At 34.5% G+C, this 20165-nt stretch overlaps 1 protein-coding gene across 1 annotated transcript in view; it reads right to left on the bottom strand.

The window, feature by feature from the left end:
* The window catches only part of LOC107746453 (ankyrin-3-like), a 125251-nt gene that overhangs the window by 30444 nt on the left and 74642 nt on the right, over positions 1 to 20165 (bottom strand). The window contains exons 19-27 of the mRNA XM_016560672.1: positions 17783 to 17881; positions 16337 to 16435; positions 16095 to 16193; positions 15540 to 15635; positions 15194 to 15266; positions 15031 to 15090; positions 8595 to 8718; positions 4047 to 4149; positions 1996 to 2102 (exon numbers count right to left, since the gene is read on the bottom strand). Of these exons, the coding sequence (XP_016416158.1) occupies positions 1996 to 2102; positions 4047 to 4149; positions 8595 to 8718; positions 15031 to 15090; positions 15194 to 15266; positions 15540 to 15635; positions 16095 to 16193; positions 16337 to 16435; positions 17783 to 17881 (860 nt within the window). The remainder of the gene's footprint in view (positions 1 to 1995; positions 2103 to 4046; positions 4150 to 8594; positions 8719 to 15030; positions 15091 to 15193; positions 15267 to 15539; positions 15636 to 16094; positions 16194 to 16336; positions 16436 to 17782; positions 17882 to 20165) is intronic.

Genomic DNA, 20165 nt, shown 5'->3' with positions numbered 1-20165 from the left:
GAGAAAATCAGAGAAGAAGAAGTGATCTGGAATCATTCCATGCACCTGGTGAGAAGTTAGTGAGGTACACAATGTTGGTCGGATATTTAGCCATTGTATTAACCAAGACAGTTACAATTAGTTTACAGTAAAGGATCAGAATTCAAATAAACTGTTAACGTGTTACATTGTAAATCTTTTATTTGTATTTGTATTGCTAAAACTTACACATTTGAACATTATAGTATATACTGTAGAATAAAAAGCAATAAATGACAATGATATACATGTGTACAGTAGTTCTTATGGCTTGTGAAGATGTTATCAAATAGTGATCTATACTGATATATTGGCCTGGGCTGCGTTTCCCTAGAAGTTGAGTTGAGAACAGCAACAACACAAACACAGGGAGGATAAACTGTGATCACATGATCAACCGTCACCTGTTGTCATACTGAAGGGGTGAGGGAGAAACGCTGCAAAGAAACAAGTGGAAATAGGGAATATGGAAAAACTTTAATATTAGCACTAACACATTTTAATGTGATTTTAAAACACTGAAATGCAAGAAAAGAACTCAATTCGGCACTCGTGTGATGTGCAAATGTCCAAAGCACATTCACAAAAAGCCGCCTTTCATACAGCGTGCAAATACTGAATTGAGTTCTCTTTCGCATCTTCTTGCACTTGACTTCACAAATGCCCACAAAATTATATCAAAATATGTGACCCTGGACCACAAAACCAGTCATAAGGGTCAATTTCTCGAAATTGAGATTTATACAACATCTGAAAGCTGAATAAATAAGCTTTCCATTGATGTATGGTTTGTTAGGATAGGACAATATTTGGCTGAGATACAACTATTTGAATATCTGGAATCTGAGGGTGCAAAAAAAATCTAAATACTGAGAAAATCGCCTTTAAAGTTGTCCAAATGAAGTTCTTAGCAAAGCATATTACTAATCAAAAATTAAGTTGTGATATATTTATGGTAGGAAATTTACTAAATATCTTCATGGAACATGATCTTTACTTGGTGAACAAAGGCCTTCTGTAGCGAATCGATGCGTTTTTGTAAGAAAAATATCCATATTTAAAACGTAATAATCATTTTAATCTAGCTTGCGCTCACTGTTGTACACTGGAAGCAGTTCCGGGCGGATGACGTATGAGGTCAGCGTTACGCATGCGCCAGTGAGTCTCGTGAAAACCTACGTTTGTTAACAGGATCAAAGGAAGCAAAGTTTTCTTACTAGTCTCCTCTTGGCTTATATCGAAATCCTCTGACATTCTTCTTTACAAATCCTCGTTTTGTACTTCTAATTAGTGACTGTTGTTTTGTTTTGATCTCTCCCCTTCGCTTGACTTGAGGGTGAGTAATTTATGGGCTAATTTTCATTTTTGGGTGAACTAACCCTTTAAGACTGGTTTTGTGGTCCAGGGTCACATATCCTCGTAAACACAGTCGTTTTTGTCTGAAGTGATGTAAACAGTTGAGAAAGAAAAGGCATGTGTAACAGTAAATTAGAACTGTGCTTTAGGTCTTAAAGTGATAGCAGCCTAATACTCCAGCTGCTGTCTGTCCCACAGAAGGCACGGAATAAATATGTTTGATATCTAAATGTTTGACTTGATATCTAAAACTAAGGATCGGAAATAAGCATGATTGGAATCGGAATCACTAAAATTCAAACAATACCCCACCCTACCCCCAATTCCCTGTGGTATTCTGGTCCCTAGAAATGGATCCGTCATGTAATGTATGTATGTAGGATTTTTTCGGTTTTCATCTACCAAAAATCAGAGTAATAGCACACTTCTACAGTGTCACAAATGAGATATAATTTGCACTGAATTTTAAAGCAAAATCAAAGAACGAACTGGTGTGATGCCTTTTTGAACAAAATCAGGCCAAAAAACGAAGTCCGTTTCACAAGCTCAAAACAGCTTGCCAAGGTGAACTTTTTGAAAAAGTTTGAAGTATAAGAATAGTAGTGGTGATGTTGGCTTTACCCTGAATGGACGGGGCTGGAGACCAGGTTCACGTTGTCCAGAGTGTCTGGCGTCCAGCTATAGCGTCTCATTGAGTCTGCGTTGTAATCTTTTGCTAAAGTCAGGTGCTGAAACACAAAACAAGCTTGTTCAGAACTGAACATACTACTCATATTTCCATTCACTGCGGTTCTGTGGTGAACCACGGTAAACGGCCAGTGCTTTCACAGTCCTCTCATATGAGACTGAGACTCTGCACTCTGCTATTAACAGCTCAACCACACAATTATCACCTCGTCTTGTGGTTGATGATGACAATCACAATCAACAAAACAACATGCAGGAGAAGTATTTCTAGGTGGTTGAAGATAATGGAAGAAACCCCCTGATGCAAGACCAAAACAGCCAAAACAATGTGAAAAGCTAAGCTATAAAAATTCAACAGATAGAGAGAGGAAAGAATCTAGACTGAAAAGCAGGACATAAAACAACAGTAAATGCATCTTGTGGAGCAAAGCTTATGTTTGCCTGCATTGGGTTGTGGATTAAGAAACAATGCAGAATTCCTCAATGCATTTAATACCTTATAATGAGAGTCAACAAGGGTGGGCATTTCTCTACAGACCCCCTGAAGCGTTTGAAGAGAAGATACAGATTCTGAATCACTCCAAATGCAATGATCAACAGTGATAGACAAAATGACTTCAAGATCCTTAAAAATAAAGTGGAACTTTTTACTCTCATCATATATTTTACTGTGTGAATAGTGCCGTAATAAAACCATTTCTGGATTTTTTGGCCAATCAATTCTTTATTTGCATACTCAGTACTCAACTTTACGTGCCTACTGCATAGTTAAGTATATTTCTGGCCTTTGGTGTGCTTTGTACTTTTGGTTTAGTAAACTTCACAGAAATCTCCCATTGACTTACATTATTTGACTTTTCATCACTCAAAATATACAGATATTGATATTGATTATGCCACTGTCCTATTTGCATACTGAATTGTGATTGGCTCTTATCAAACATCTGTGTTACCGCTGTGTTAAAAATCTGTAAATGCAGATAATAAAACATTATTCAAATAAAAGGCCACTTAAGTGCACTTAAAGTACACTTTTCTCACTATTATCATTTAAACTGTAGTGTCTTTTTTAATATTCCATTTTATTATTTATTAAATGTACTAAATTGCAACTGCATTATTACAAATGTGTAGTAACAAATATATTTCAATACATGACATACAAGTTTCAATAGAAATGTCACAATTACAGTTTAGGTATTACAATGCTTGTCAGTTCATTCAGCTATATATTTTAACCATATTCCAAAGACAATACAAGTAATTATGATATTACATATAAAGATGTGTTTAAGTTCTACTAGTCTCAAAAAGCACAGTTCAACTGTTAAATTATAATATAATATAATATGCAACTATAATAGTATTTTTATTTACTTGTAAATTAAGTGCAATTAAGTGTCCATAAATATTACATTCAGTTACAGTACATATATTCTTTAAAATATTTTTTTTACTAGAGTTTTGAACTATATTAAGTACTCTTTTTATTAGGTATGATAAAGCGTACTTCTTTTCACAAGGGAAATAGTTCATAAATGGGACTTAAGTCTCAAATCAATCTTTCTGTCTATAGATTTGAAATTGAAACTTTAAAAAAGAAGAAAAAATAGCTTAACCAAAGAAATTAACACTAATCTAGCACTAACACTAATACACCACACCATGGTGATTTGTTATATACATTGATACTGAACAATTATCATATTCACATTTCATGGTATATACATGGTACTTCAAAAAATACCATGGCACTAACACTCTTTTTTTGTTAGTGAGGACTTGTATTCCTTGAGGAAATGAGAATATAGTTTAGAGTCAGGTATGCTGAGTTGAATTGGTGCAGAGAACATTATGGTCTGGGTGGTTTTAATTGCTCAAATTCACAAATTATGAACTTCCACATGATATAAAACTCAAAACACCTCAAAAGACAGCACAAAGGCAACACAGAATCTGAAAACTCAAGGAAAAAGAGGGCGTACCGTGTCCTTGCTCGGCGCCAGGATCTCTTCAATCATCATGCTGTCACGGGTGAAGGAGCTCCGGTTGAGTGTGTTGGACCTATCCGAACTGAAGGAGCGCAGACTGTTGGCATTTACATTAATACCATACAGTGCGGGGGAGTGACAGTGAAATACACACAAAACACACACACACACAAAACAAAAACACTCATTAATGCATGCAACTTCCAGGGAAATTGATGCACAATAGCCAAAACAGGGATCAAACCCTGTACATTTGTAGTGGTGTGATTGGTTAGACATTGAGAGAAAAGAAGAGAATAGATGCTTAGATGAATTATTTGTAATGACTGAATGAATGAGACACAAATGTGTGCCAGACTGTTTTTCAAAACTATGCAATTGGTACTTTGTTAAACCCCATTGTTAGTAACACATTATTAGACTTTTGTGCTTTTATAAAGTAAATATATAAGGAGGATCTGTGTGTTTTGATAAAATGGAGATTTATAGAAATTAACCAAAAATATGAAAACACTTTATTGCCAAAGGACTTATAATAGTTGGAGAGAATAAACATGGTACTTCTTTCCGTTCCAAATCTTTAAATACATGCAGAACATCAGTAAGAACATCTATATTTACTTCAGATTAAATACGTATAACCTAAATCTATATTTGCTTCAAATTAAATACTTATAACCTAACATGATTTCATTTATGCATTGATTAGTCACTGTGGTAGAAATGCACAGATTTGAAAAATTCTATCCAATACAATAAGTTGATCATATTAATAATGAGTCTATAATGTTGGCTGATTATCTAACAATTTTATGATTTTGTATAGATTAAAATAAAGCACTTACTTTTAAATTTTAATTTAGGCATCAGCATTATAAAGTACGATAAAGATATAGATTTCCTAAAAGTGTTATTAATTCATTAAATTAAAATAATTAAATTATTAGCGTTTTTAAAGATCAACTTTAGATAATTGTAAAAGTAATCTAAATGTAAAAATAAAGGGAAATGAGCACAAGTAAATAATATGCAACGCCATTGAAATATACACTCTAAAAATGCTGGGTTGTTTCAACCCATATTTGACCCAAAGTTGGGTTGAAACAACCCAGCATTTTTTAGAGTGTATCCAAAATCAGCCAATAGTGATAAACTGAAAGATTATAATGCTGTGCATCATTGAAATTCATTCATTCCAGCATATAAGAATATTACATAAGAATAATATACAGTAAATTTTTTACTGCTCTTTGAGCACATTTAACAAAACAAAAAAATCACTCTGTTAACGAAAACCTACCATTCATATGGGACATTCTCTAAAGCTGTTTGAGAGTAACAGTAAATAATGGAATGGAGCTAGCAAATGGACAATTATATATAACTGTACTGAAGCTAAAACAGATCTGGAAGTTGTTTATTGTATCTTGACTTCATTTCTATTTGCAGTAAGGCCAGGTGCATTAATGCAGACTGAGCTAACATGCGAGTGCTCTTTCCAAAGGCTGTGCCCAATCAGAAATCAATATGACGCGGGTTCTCAGTTCACAACTTTGAGTTTGTGAGTTTGCAGATTTAAATGGATGAAATTTGATTCAGCTGATGAGGCTCTTCATGCATCCCTGGAAGCTACATTAAGAAACTATTTTTGTACAGTAACTGGACTCAAGGGGACAAAAACTCAAATGTTTACGACAATCAAACCTGAAAAGAAAAAGAGAAACTCGACAAATCAGGTTCACACACCAAACCTAAAATCGAAATGAAACCATAGTCCACAGACAGCAAGAATGTGTATACTTCATCAAATGAAAAACAATGTACAAAGCACGGTACACAACAATGTTCCATGGTTTCAGAATGACTCGGGGTATAGGATGGGAAGGGTCGGAAGCATCATGCCCTCTTACCTGACTTTAGGACTATGGTGATTGTTTGGAATGGAAGAGGAAGAACAGAGGAAATTGAAGGCAACAAATCAGAAATGCAGTGGCTGAATGAGTCCGACTCTCATGTCTGGGGCTGCACTGTGCTGTATTCTTACACACACTAATTAACTGAGGATTTACTCTTTTTACTCTTTAATCCATTATGACGTGATATTTGGCATATGTAAAGAAAAGAACACAGACAGGATGCCCTAAACACGAAAGAAGTTATCACTAAGTTATCATGAAGTAGGTATATATCTCAAGCGATTCTCTGTATGACAACTGAACATCACTTGCCTAACACTTGTGCCTTTATGATCATACAGTTATGTTTATGGTGCTTCTACATTTGTTATTCCTTGCAAAACTCCAGGTCCTGTGTCAGAATCCCATGACTCCCATGAGATGAGTAAATGCAATGTGCTGTATCTCATTTCACACCCGAAGAGAGCATTTCTTAAAGGGGTCATATGATGCGTTTGAGAGAGGCGGGGCATAGAGGACCTACAATAATGTACAGTATTTGAAAAATAATGTGTTTTTTGAACATTAAAGCATGTCAACATATTCTGTTAGACCAAATACACAAAATAATGATCTTTAAAAAAGCATCATATGACCCCTTTAAAGGAACAGACACAAAGAACGGCCAATTTATTTCATAAAGCATTTATACAATATATATATATATATAGCCAATAGTGATAGGCTGATAATTATCTAATTATCTTCTAGCTACTTATACTACTTTACTTTAATTAATAATACTTTATCTAAAAATTAGAATATAAAAACACTAAAAACCACAATAAATAATTTTCTAAATGAAAAAAATTAATAAAAAGATATCAGAAATTGAATAAAAAATAAAAAAATTTAACATTTTGATTAGTCAATGGCCATGATTCATTAAATATAGGCATTTAATATTGGGCAATAATTATCCAATACTGGACTATGCTAATAAATGAATAATAAATAAAAACATAATATATAATAAATAATCATAAATAATAAAACATAATAATAAATGAAAAATATCAGTCAAAAAACAATATGATGAATGCCTAAAACATGGTATGACCTCTTTAAAGAATAAAGCAAAAAAAGAGTCACGTGGCAACATATGACATCCAAATCCAAGCATTTCTATCACATGATTCTTGTTTTCACTGAGACATAATTTACTTTCAAAACATAAAATCCGCTTTTACACCATAATGTCAAGTCATTAGATAAAAAGTGTCCTCTCAGTGACAAATGCTGTTATTGAACATGATTGTAATTTCCTGTTTTGTGGCTTGCGTGTACAGTACTGTGAAATCTCACTCAACCCTTTCGATTATTGAATGCGGTCAAACTTCTGTTTGTTGGAGGGAAAATCCCCTGAAGCGAGTTACATGTAGGTTAGCTACGGCCTTCTCACTCAACAGCACATGGTACTGAATCAAAAGATGACAGCAGGCGGCCAACACACAATGTAAATAAAGAGTGTACAGCCTCCAGATAAGACAGGAATCAGGAACTAACAGCTGGCTGCTGCGGCCATGAATACTCTCCATTCAGAAACCAGATCTTTTAGATGATAGTTATTGTGAGCGAATATTCTTCAAGACATCTAATTTTGTTTTACAGGGGGAAAAAACAGTCACATGGGTCAGGAACAACATGAGGACAAGCACAATTTGGGTGAACTGTCCCTTTAAATGGTCTAACATCTTCTCTTATCTTATGTGGTCTGTTAACCTGGTCCAACAGTCCAGATATTGTGAAATGCTGTCGTCAAAATACCTAATATATGTTTATTAATCCTAAACTATATTAGTAGTACTGATACTTACGTACAGCATGATTCCTATAGATGTACTGATGTTAAGAGTATGACTCAATTGTCAAAACTTCATGACTCAGAACTTGTGGGGTTTGAACCTAAAACCTTTTACAATTAAAAATATTTAGACCTAAATTTATGTATTTAAATTGCATATCAAATTTCCATAATTTCGATTACAAGAAATGAAATAATAAACTGTGTGATGCATATTTGTCAATCTGCACTCACAATAAATAAATAAACAAATAAATAAAACAATCAGTTTATTATTAACTATTTGCATTTATTTGATTTTAAGTAATCGAATTTTCAAAATAAATTGATTTGGGTTTTAATTGTTAAAACAATTACATGTATTCAGTAAAAAAGCATGAACATGATTAAAATATGGCTAACATGAAATATTTAATTAGTTAAAATGGATGAGATTTAAATAAATTGATTTATTCATGCTAAAAATATAAACCTGGTTATTGTGTATTTAAAACAAATTCATTTTATTATTATTATTAATTAAATCCTACCTGTTTTATTCATGTATGACTGACAAATGAGCATCACATTAAGTTAATATTTGTTAAAAACAATATAATTCTAATGGATGGAAAAATTATATGCAATTCAAATACATAAATCATAACTTTAGGCCTGAATATTATTTGAGTGCTGTAGCACCTACAGCTCTACATGGAGTATATCATGCTGAAAACAGTAATAGATGAAGTGTAATTTTCACTGTTTAGACGTCACTGTCTGCATGTGGTGAGGGTATGTTACCTGGCCGTTCGGGCTCCGACGCTGAATCCCACATATCCTTCCTGAGGGAGAGAGTCGTCTCCGAGCTCTCGCAGGTCTTGCGGTCCCAGGTACTTGTCCGTGTCTCCTGTCATCGCATCCTCACCTGTCAGCAAAAGAAAGAATTACTACACTATTCAGAGAGACACTGACCCTATAAAGTCAACATGAATGACATTCAAAACCCATTTAACTTCCGTCATGTTTTCCATTTTTCTTTGGAAAAATGTGCACCAATGAATCATGGGGAGTGAGACGAAGTAAATGGGGTACATTTTGATTTCATGTTGGCGTTAAGAATGAATGGCTGGACCAAAATGCCCCACACCAATCCCACAATCCCGCAACAGTCACTGGCACACTTCCCGAACTCTTTCATAGCTGCAGATTCATGCAATTTTTGTTTCGATTATATTATTATAAGTCAAGCAAGGCACTTAGAGAACATCAAGACCATATGTTGCAGCTCGCTCGTGGTGACAATATATCTGTTTTTAATATGCATCCCTGACAAGATGGATTCAAACAGGCCATCCATCCTCAGAAGCTGCAGTTAATGGACACTACAGCAGAGCAGCAGTGAAGTGGGTCGCAGAAGCAGAAAGAGGAAGACTAGAATGCAGAGAGAGGAAGAGGAAGGCTACGGTCGCGCTGCAAGAAAAAGCCCCCAATTATGATTTTATGAATTTTGAGGAGAATTTTCACATGACCTACATGCTAATACTAATACTTATAATCTATGAATATATATTAATCATTTCTAATAAATACAGTAAAATATAAATAAACATACTTACATTAATATAAACATATTTTACATAAGATTACAAGATTTATATTAAACATATATTAAAGAAAAATATTTATATGTTTCTGTATAATACATAATAAAACTAATAAATTATTTAATCTAAAGGCATCTATAATACTATTATACAAAAAGACCATTTCAATACAATATACAAATAACTGCAAGAAATATGACCAATCATAATTCAGCATGCAAATAGATCATGTCATCCCATTTTGTACACTGACAAAAATTTCACAAACAATTACAAAGAAAGGGCAAGTAACACATTTAATTAAAAGTGACATTTTGTAGTAGAAAAACTAATATTGTAAAATAGAACACTCTTGCAAAACCCTACACCAATAATATAGTTTTTTTTACAACTTCATAAAAAAAACATTTACAGTATATACCTAATATAGCAAAAATGTCAATTTAATCCTAAATTTCTTTAAAAAAACATTTAGTTAAAAAAGAAAGAAAAAAAGAGTAAAAACGTATAAACAATATAACAGTAAAATTACATTGTAAAAAGTTGTAAAAAAAAAAAAATCCCACCCATTAAAATTTATTTGTATGTATAAATCGATGTATATACTGTAGCTTGGTTCAGTTAAATAATATAAATAATAATTAAAAAATATATTTTTGACCAGTTAATTTACATGTTACCAATTTTTGTACTTCATAGCTTAAATTATACACAAACCAGGAGTATAAAAGTATAAACAATATAACAGTAAAATTACATTGTAAAAAGTTGTAAAAAAAAAAATCTCACCCATTAAAATGTATTTGTATGTATAAATCGATGTATATACTGTAGCTTGGTTCAGTTAAATAATATTTCAGTTAAATAATATAAATAATAATTTTAAATAATATTTTTGACCAGTTCATTTACATGTTACCAATTTTTTGTACTTCATAGCAAAACAATAAAAATACAATGTAAAAAATTGTAAAAAAAAAAAATCTCACCCATTAAAATATATTTGTATGTATAAATCGATGTATATACTGTAGCTTGGTTCAGTTAAATAATATTTCAGTTAAATAATATAAATAATCATTTAAAAAAATATTTTTGACAAGTTAATTTACATGTTACCAATTTTTTGTACTTCATAGCTTAAATTATACACAAACCAGGAGTATAAAAGTATAAACAATATAACAGTAAAATTACATTGTAAAAAGTTGTAAAAAAAATAAAATAAAAATCTCACCCATTAAAATGTATTTGTATGTATAAATCGATGTATATACTGTAGCTTGGTTCAGTTAAATAATATAAATAATAATTAAAAAATATATTTTTGACCAGTTAATTTACATGTTACCAATTTTTTGTACTTCATAGCTTAAATTATACACAAACCAGGAGTATAAAAGTATAAACAATATAACAGTAAAATTACATTGTAAAAAGTTGTAAAAAAAAAAATCTCACCCATTAAAATGTATTTGTATGTATAAATCGATGTATATACTGTAGCTTGGTTCAGTTAAATAATATTTCAGTTAAATATATAAATAATCATTTTAAAAAATATTTTTGACTAGTTAATTTACATGTTACCAATTTTTTGTACTTCATAGCTTAAATTATACACAAACCAAAAAAAGTCTGAATGTCTGTTTGTTCTTTTGAATGTCGAATGTCTGTTTGGGCTGAATTAAATTCATAACTTCATAAACATTTAAGGTTAAAGATTTAGAACAAGCTCTAGCCAGAATGTATGATCAGTGTTGAATCAGATTTATTTCCACCTTTGGAAGTGGCCCAGAATCAACATAATTAGTTTTCTGTTCACACTGTCATTCACAAAACAGCTCCGTCAGATAATGTTTACATAAAAACCATAATTGGGCCACATTCAACTATGCTGTGAATGCAGGTTAGGAGAGAGATTGGGGAACACAGCATTTCACCATCGACCCCCCCCCCCACTGCTATTCACCCAGGCAACCACCTCCCCCCAAAATCAGCCCCAATGAACTGCAACTTTCACTCTCTTTCAAGCAAACACACACACTGATCTGATTAAATTGTGAAATGTCCTAAAAAGAAACCCAAATCTGTTCTGCCTCTTACACAATAAAGCAATTCCACTAGCACCCTGAACCCTACCACAAGTTAACAGGTCAGCAAAACTTTTCTAACAAGTGGTGAGTGAACACAGCACACAAGATCATTAGAAATTTTACAGCCTTAAAAAGAACATTTACTTTAATTAAGGATGTCCCAAAAAGGTTAAAGCAAACTTCTGGTCACAGTTTTGTAAGTAAACTTAAACACACAGACACAGATATCCTCTTTCTCACACTTCGGCTTTCCTACCACTTCCAAAACTATTGTGTAGTGTGTTTTTGGACAGCGTGATCGAATCAGTAACAGCCATTCGTGATAAACAAGATCTCTTACACTGAACAGCCAAATCCATCCTTCATCTTCACACCAGCTTTAAAAATATTTACAGGTCCTCTTTTACTCCCAGAAGCCTCACTTCCTCAATCCGGTAAACTCCAAACGGCACGATTACTTCCACATGTCCATTACGGCCCTGTCCACAGTGTCTGAAACGATCCAGTTGCCTCTGTCTGTGCACACACACACACACACACACACACCCCTCTGCCGCGGCCTGACAGGACGTTCAAACGGCGAGGGGCCGGCGCGAGTCGGATCTGTGTGAGGTCATCGCGGGAGCGAGGTAACACTTGAGGCAGTTTCAGAGCGAGTGTGGTGATCGGATCTCGGCATTCCTCATGCCCCAGGAGCCTCCAGCTGGGGTGGGACACAATAGAAGTGGAAGGGGGCGTATTTCTATGGTAATTTGTGCTGGTGCTGAGGTGCTCTGTGTAATCAGACCCTGTTCAACAGAAGGACAACAAAAGAGCCCTTCTACAGGCAGCAGAACAAATAGTAAAAAAGGAGGGAGACCAACGGAAAAAGACCGCCTGCCACCTGACCGCGGCCCCCCAGGAACAGCGTGCTTGAGCTGCCAGAGTACAAACTCTAGGAACTCACAATCCTGAATCACTGAACACATTGCGACACCTGTTAATAATCCCTGCACTTTTAAAGTTGGCATGAAATGAAAAATCATTATTTTCGAAATGCATATTATAGAGATTATTGTAAAAATTAATTTGTGCATATGTTACATTCTTATATTTATTTATTTATTTATTTTACCTCAGAATGTATAAGTCGTCACAACTGGACATTCCAGTGAAAACTACTGACTTCGCTCTGGTTACATATGCAAGACTTAAGCTCATGTTCATCTTCCCTCCACTTTTGAGTGCCATGCCCACATCTCAAAATCCAATCAACAACCGATAAATAGAAACAAGTTATATATATGACTCAATGATACAAATGACTCATTCATTCAAGTTCCCACCCTACAATTTTTGTCTTTATAATCCATTACACTTTGATGTACGTCAAAATATGGAAGATCTGTCAATACTTTTGTTTCATTGCAAATTTAACATGTTACCGTAGAATACAAATTTTAGAGATTTGCAGAAAAATGCAGATCAGCAACTCATCTGATCTAGTTTTAACCCATTTTATCTTATTTTATAGTGTTATTTTAATACCCTTGCAGGTTGCATGCAAAAACCAACGAGCATGACCAGGGTATTCAGATTTTTTTGAATCAGAGAAAAAGACTCAAAAAATTAGGTGAACCCAGAATACAGTAAGAACACAAGGCACAATTTCATGTTAAGCATTTTCCCACAGAAAAGTGATTGAAATAGTAATAGTAGGTGCTGTATATGGATGGCAAGTGCCCAAAACGTGCAGTTTGTTCAGATATCGTTGTCTTTCTTCTTTTGAGATGTGATCTAAATATTCATGTCTTGAAACGACTCGTTTGGACTACAACGCATATTTTCCGGGATTTGTGATACGCTAGCTTTCCCAAGGCAGACGAACTTAGAGTGGTTACTATCATCCGGGTTTAAATCGCGCTCAAATTGATTTGATTTTATGCCAGACTGGGGAGAGAGGTGTTGTAATAACGTAAAATATGTGAAAAATAATGTTTTTCGAACAACCTAGTATGAGAGCCTGTTCTAGTACACCCCCAAAACAAAATCAAGACTTTGAAAAAGAGCATAATAGGACCCCTTTAAAAAAATGTAGTAAATTCAATGAATCACTTTTTTCAGTGTGGCATATTAGAGTGAAAAGAATGCTAAAGCTTCTCAAACACCTTGACTCAAGATTACAGAAAAATTGTGCATGGAAAAAAATATTTATAATAGACGCTGCAATAACTTGTGCACAATAAGATCAAGAAAATGTGTATTAACAAAATAAATATGTTCAATTTTGACTTTCTATTGATAGATAAAAGCATGTGCTAAAGAAAACGTAAACATGGACTTTAAATGTAAGATACTGGTGCTGTTTGCCTGGGATCTGAGTTATTAGTACTGCACCTCACGCCCGGATAAACAGAGCTGAGCTCTTTCACACTGCCAGAGAGAGAGCCAGAGAATCAGATGGAAAAAGCGAGCAGTGTCAGCAATGGCAAAAGGTTTTTTGCCAAACAGACGTTTGCATTCAGTTACCAACTGGCGTTGTGAGCAGAATTGATTCATCAGTTTTTTTAGTCATCAAGCTAAAAGATAATGTAAAGGAGACACTTTCATTCAGGAAATAAATGACAGAATGTTGAGGTTATATTCATGTGACCATGTGTATTCAGGGCACAGGGCTGTAATATGTACTGTAAATAAGAAGCCATGTGAGTTATGTCAGTTATGCCTCGGGAGTATGCAGGAATATCAGTTTACCGTAATTAAACCCCATGTTCCAGTCTCTACAACACACACACACACACACACACACACACACTGGTTTAATGAGGGCTGTATTCTTGTTACACATAAGCATAAACTATATTCACCACATGTCAGAACTGTTGAAGGTTTCAGACAACATGTTACGCACAGCTATAAACAACGTAATGTGACCAAAATATCACAGAGACTAGAAGGTGGATTCTTTTGATTTGGGCAAGTAAGAAATGGCATAGCAATGCCCTAGCAACCACATAGCAACACCCTAGCACCCTTATCAAGTATTAAATGCATTCATAACCATCATGTTACAGTACGAAATAAACAGATACACAAAATTGTCATTCATGGCACTGACTGGAAAACTTCTATTCAATCCTTCTAGCTTACACTGAAGCTCTGTGGGTTCTGACTGCAAAACAGAAACAAACTGAGCCAAAGAAACGTCTGTCGGAATATCTAACAGCCAAGACTTCTGAACAAAACTATCCTTCACATAGAGGCTGGATTTACAAAGAGAGTATGTGTGAAATTGTAATTACACATACAGTTGTTAATAGAATAGCAAACCCCCGATTTAATATATGCAAGCCAACAGAGATTTGCATATTGAAGAATTTCATTTTCATAAAGAGTAGCCTAGCAACTAATACAAAGCCAGCAAGAGATAGCCATGTTGTGAAAAGAATCTATAACAGAAAAAAAGACCGAATAAGAAGATCTGGTTAGTTGGAAAACGTGAAGAAAGAAAGAAACAAGCAGGTGCTATAAGAACAAACCACACAAAATAAGAGATACCTTCGTCAACATCTGAAATATAGTCCTCACTGAGCATTTCAGGCACATTGGCTCTACGAACTGTGTCATTTAAATGAAAAATGTTAGAAATAATATGTAAATGAACCAAAATAAACTTAAATTAAGACAAAAATAGACCAGAGACATATGAAAGCTTGTTTACCTTCATCATCTGACATGTCCAAAAACTCATTCATTGTTTCTGGAACATTCAATTTATGTTTCTCCGTCACTGTCTGCAAAAACAGCAAAAAAAAAAAAAAAAAAAAAACGAAATAAGTGATTAGTTGATGTGGCTTCATTTCGCTTTGCATCAAATATAAAGCATGTCTTATATTATTAGCATATAGCATTGTTTTTTTCCTGCTATCTGTGACTCTATCAGAACAGACCTGCTACCAACTTTTGTGTTGCGATCCACTGTCTGAGGACCACTATATTAAAGCACAATAACACCTGGTGTACGGTATTCTGTGGAATAGAAAGTGTTATGACACAAAGTCCCTCACCACAGTAGTGTGCGTCTCCTCTGTCACGACTTTGAGCGTGTCAACCACAGAGATGTAACCCAGGCGCCTGGCAATAGCCAAGGCAGTGTTTCCATTCTGTAGGTTAAGGGAAAAAGAGCAATATTAATGAAATGAATGAAAGAATGAATGAAAAAATAAATAAATGTTTTAGAATATTAAGTAATTATTATGCAATTTATTACATACACAATTTTATATAATATAATATAATATAATATAATATACATAAAATTCTGAAAGGAAAAAAAGGCTAAATCAATGCAGTGGTGACAAATCACAGGGACATGTTCACATGTTCAAACTGAAGATAAAAATGAATTACCTACATTTTTATATTTGCTTCAGTAAAAAAGTGAGGAATGCATGCCTGTGCAAGACGAAATCGAAATGGAAAAATACCCGGAAAATTCCTGCCTGCTTTTTTGATGTAAGCCTAAAAAAAGTCTGAATGCTCAGAAAAGTAGCAGCAGACTTCTTCTTAACATGACTTGAGCATCTTGTTTGGAAGAGCTTGTGCTGTTGTGATACACTCACCACTGTCAGCTCATTAGGAGAGGCTCCGTGCTGCAGCAGAAGGTTAATGATGTGTGTGTGACCCTGCTGAGCTGCCTGATGAAGAGGTGTGTATCCATTCTGAACATGAGAGACAAACAGAGTTTAAATCTGTATTTTGGACCACCAGCAATCAGTAAAGACTGTTCTGTAACCAGAGACGGTTAAAGAAATGCAGTTCCTAAGCTTCAAGTATACTGCAAACTGCTTTCTGTGAGCATTACCTTAGTTTTGGCATTGACTTTAGCCTGGTTCTTCAGGAGGAAGTGCACCATCTTTATATTGCCATAGTGACAGGCCACATGCAGGGGCGTATATGCCATCTGAACCAGAACACAGAGACACACATTACTCCTAGACTTCTTTTTCCAGTCAAGCACGTGAATTATGCACACATAAAAAGACCATGAAATATTCAAAGAATGACTTAACATATCTAATAACACAATCACACTGTATTAATTGGATTTTTCACATTTAAACTTGATAACCCATAGTCATTTTTAGAGATTTGGAGATTTTAGAGATTTAGTCATTACTTTTGGATAGTTCTTTTTATAATATAATATGAATATAAAAGTTCAAGTTCAAAGTCTCCAGATCATTCTTATGGGATTTTTTGTAAAGCTTTACTTTTCTGTACAACAGTAACTAAGAGGGTGGGGCTTAGCAGAAGTGTAAGTGTTAATTCACCACTAGAATTAATTTCTTGCTAAATGCCACACATGAGTATTAATGCACTTGTTCTTTGTCATTCCTCTGCCTCATTCCCTTTGCTCAGTGAGGGAGTGTTTTGTGTGGGTCATTGTGCTGTAGAGTATTGATCTGTGTGCTGTTGTCTGACTCACTCTCTCACCATCTGAGAGCTGTGCTGAACGACCTTGAGCCGGGGCCGCTCGATGTTAATGCATGACTGACCAATGAGGGAATGGCCAGACATAGCATGCGGAGATGTGTGTCACACATCTATCTATCTACCCATCTGTCTGTCTGTCTTTCCATTTTTCTAACTGTCTGTCTGTTTGTCTGTGTATTTATTTGATCAAAATCACAGTAAAAACAGTAAATTTCTGTGAAATAGTATTACAATTTCAAGTAACTATTTTCTATTTAAATGTATTTAAAAATGTAATTGATTTCTGAATTTACAGCCATTACTCCAATCTTCAGTGTCACATGATCCTTCAAAAATCATTCTAATATGCTGATTTTCAAGTTAAAATAAACTTGAATTGAATTAGAATTCAAAAGAACTGCATTTATTCGAATCAGGAATTTTTTGTAATATTATAAATGTCTTAACTCTAACTTTTGATAAATGTAATGTTTCCTTGCTGAATAGGAAAAAAATACTGACACCAAACTTTTACACTGTAATGTGTGTGTGTGTGTGTCCTGGTATTCCCTATGTCCCCACAAGTATAGTCACACCAGTAAATTATGATTTATTTATTTTTTGGTCCCCATTAGGAAACAAGCCAATAAATCATACAAAATTATATATTTTTTTAAATCTAAAAAATGCAGGAAGTTTTGTGGGAGGGGTAGGTTTAGGGGTAGGGTGAGGGCAAGGGGATAGAAAATACAGTCTGTACTGTATGAAAACCATTATGCCCATGGACTGTCCCCATAAAATATGGAAACCCAATTTGTGTGTGTGAGGTCATTACCTTAGTCTCTGGGTCGATTGTGGCACCATGATTAACCAGCACTTCTGAAACATTGACTTTGTCCTCTTGAGCCGCCAAGTGAAGAGGGGTCAGTCCACTCTGACACAGATATTCATTAACCAATTTAGTGACATAACCAAAGAGATGTGACACATCATGCATAAATGAAGCATCCATTAATCAGCGTAGATAACACTTCTTAAAAGGATAGTTCACCCAAAAATGAAAATCCTGTCATTAATTACTCATGTCGTTCCAAACCCGTAAGACGTTTGTTCATCTTCGGAACACAAATTAAGATATTTTTGATGAATTCTGAGAGCTCTCTGACCCTCCCATAGACAGCAATGTAATTACCACGATCAAGGTCCAGAAACGTAGCGAAGAGATTGGTAAAATAATCCATGTGACATCAGGGGTTCAACCTTAAATTTTATGAAGCTACAAGATTACTTTTTGTACGCAAAGAAAACAAAAATAACGAAAAAATCATTCTGTTGAGACATGAGGATGACAGAATTTTCATTTTTGGGTGAACTATCCCTTTAATAGCTGAGCTGAATATAACCATAATTTGACACTGGTGACCTTGAAGTCAACCTGAAATGGCAACCACAACCATTTTACTTCTGCAATGTGATAATTTCCGTAATGTGTTTAGTTTCATAATGTGATATTTTCAAGTCCAACTGAATATTCAGTTAGATAAAAATGTAAAGCAGAACTTAAATTTTATATATTAGGAATTTATTAGATCACAAAAAATTAAAAGTCAAATTTAAGAGCATCATATTATATATGTATATTAGGGATGCACCGATGTATCGGCCAATTTTGGATTATATTTTAAAGCCATCAACATATCGGAAATAGCATGAAAAGGGCCGATACCGATGGTTTATTAATTAACTGCATGGAGACAACGAGTTGAATGCCTGTTGCATAATCCAACGTTTTTCTCTGGGCAAAATAATTAAATATTTGCCAAAACAAAATAAAATCTGTATAAAATATAGTTTGTCAGACAGCATAGTACGGCCTATGCAAACGTGACGCTGACGCATCCAACGAGTGAAATGCCCATGCTCAGCTGTAAATTCATCATAGGTAAGTCACATGGCAATGCCCCGGCGTTAGAGTTTATCCGAGGATATGTCACGAACCGCCAAGCATTAGGCCTACATTTAAGTGAAAATGCATGGCCTAATATGCAGCTTTTTGTTTGAAACCAGTGTAGAACACGGATTCACACAAGGTCACATCAAGCACCTGCAGCGTTTCTGTGAACGGAGAAAACAGAATAAAACTATATAGGCTACATAAAAAGGAATATAGGCCTATACACAAAATATATTTCACTTAAATCATTAACAGATTAACAAAACAAAAGAAAAAAAAATTGTGCTGAGCTTCGGATAATTGTAATGCGTTTCGAAGTTCTCGGAAAAAAAAAACGAGATGGCAGAAAGCCGTTTTCTTTATTTTGCAAAAGCTTTACAGTTTTGAATGATGTTTTTCTTCTGTCTGTATGACCAACCAGCGTTGGTATGACCATAAATTACCCGTAACAGTAGTGAAAACAATGCAGTGATCGCGTCGGTGCCTCACACGCACATACAACAAATTTTGCTAATTTGACATTGCCGCCTGTTCATTATCAAAATAAAATGCAGTTAAAGAAACATAAAAAGTTAAGGTCATTGCAAACTGAGTCCGAAATTTTCGTATGCATTTTTTCGTATATGTTATTCTAAAAATGCGTCACGCACAGTGACGCAGTCAGGAATGCTGAATCCCTGACAATTTTCAAACGACAGCTGAAAACTCAGCTCTTTCAACGCTACTTGACTTCATCTTAAATAAAAAAATAAAAAAAACTTTGTCTTTCTCTTTATTCCTTCCCTTTCTAGCTTGTACTTATTTGAACAATGCCTGAAACTTGGTATGACGAGCACTTCCTGTGTCTGTTTGCCTCTTTAAGAAGAATCGCTTTATGTATTCCCCAATTGTAAGTCGCTTTGGATAAAAGCGTCTGCAAAATGACTAAATGTAAACCTTGCACACTGAGTCCGATGTGTATTAATTAATCCGTTGCGAAAAAATCGCAAATCAGTACTAAATGGAGTCTTCAAGCAGTGAGCATGATTTTGTTATCTTCTTGCTTCTTAAAAAGAGAAAAAGAAAAGTAATATTGGGTCCATCCAATCCTGAGATATAGAGAGGAAGGTAAGTTCCCCCTAGGAGCAGCGGGATTATCACGGGTGATTCAAAGTTTACTTCAGGATGTCAGTGGCTCAGTTTGATGTTTTGCTAGCGATACTAGAACGACATATTAAAAAGAAGACCACCAATTTCTGTGAACTCAGTGTGCAAGGATCTTTAC

This window comes from Sinocyclocheilus rhinocerous, unplaced genomic scaffold, assembly GCF_001515625.1.
Source record: "Sinocyclocheilus rhinocerous isolate Xijiao unplaced genomic scaffold, SAMN03320098_v1.1 scaffold2725, whole genome shotgun sequence".
Lineage (NCBI taxonomy): Eukaryota > Metazoa > Chordata > Actinopteri > Cypriniformes > Cyprinidae > Sinocyclocheilus > Sinocyclocheilus rhinocerous.
The sequence above is the reverse complement of the archived record's forward strand: the minus strand, read 5'-3'. Positions and strand labels throughout refer to the sequence as shown.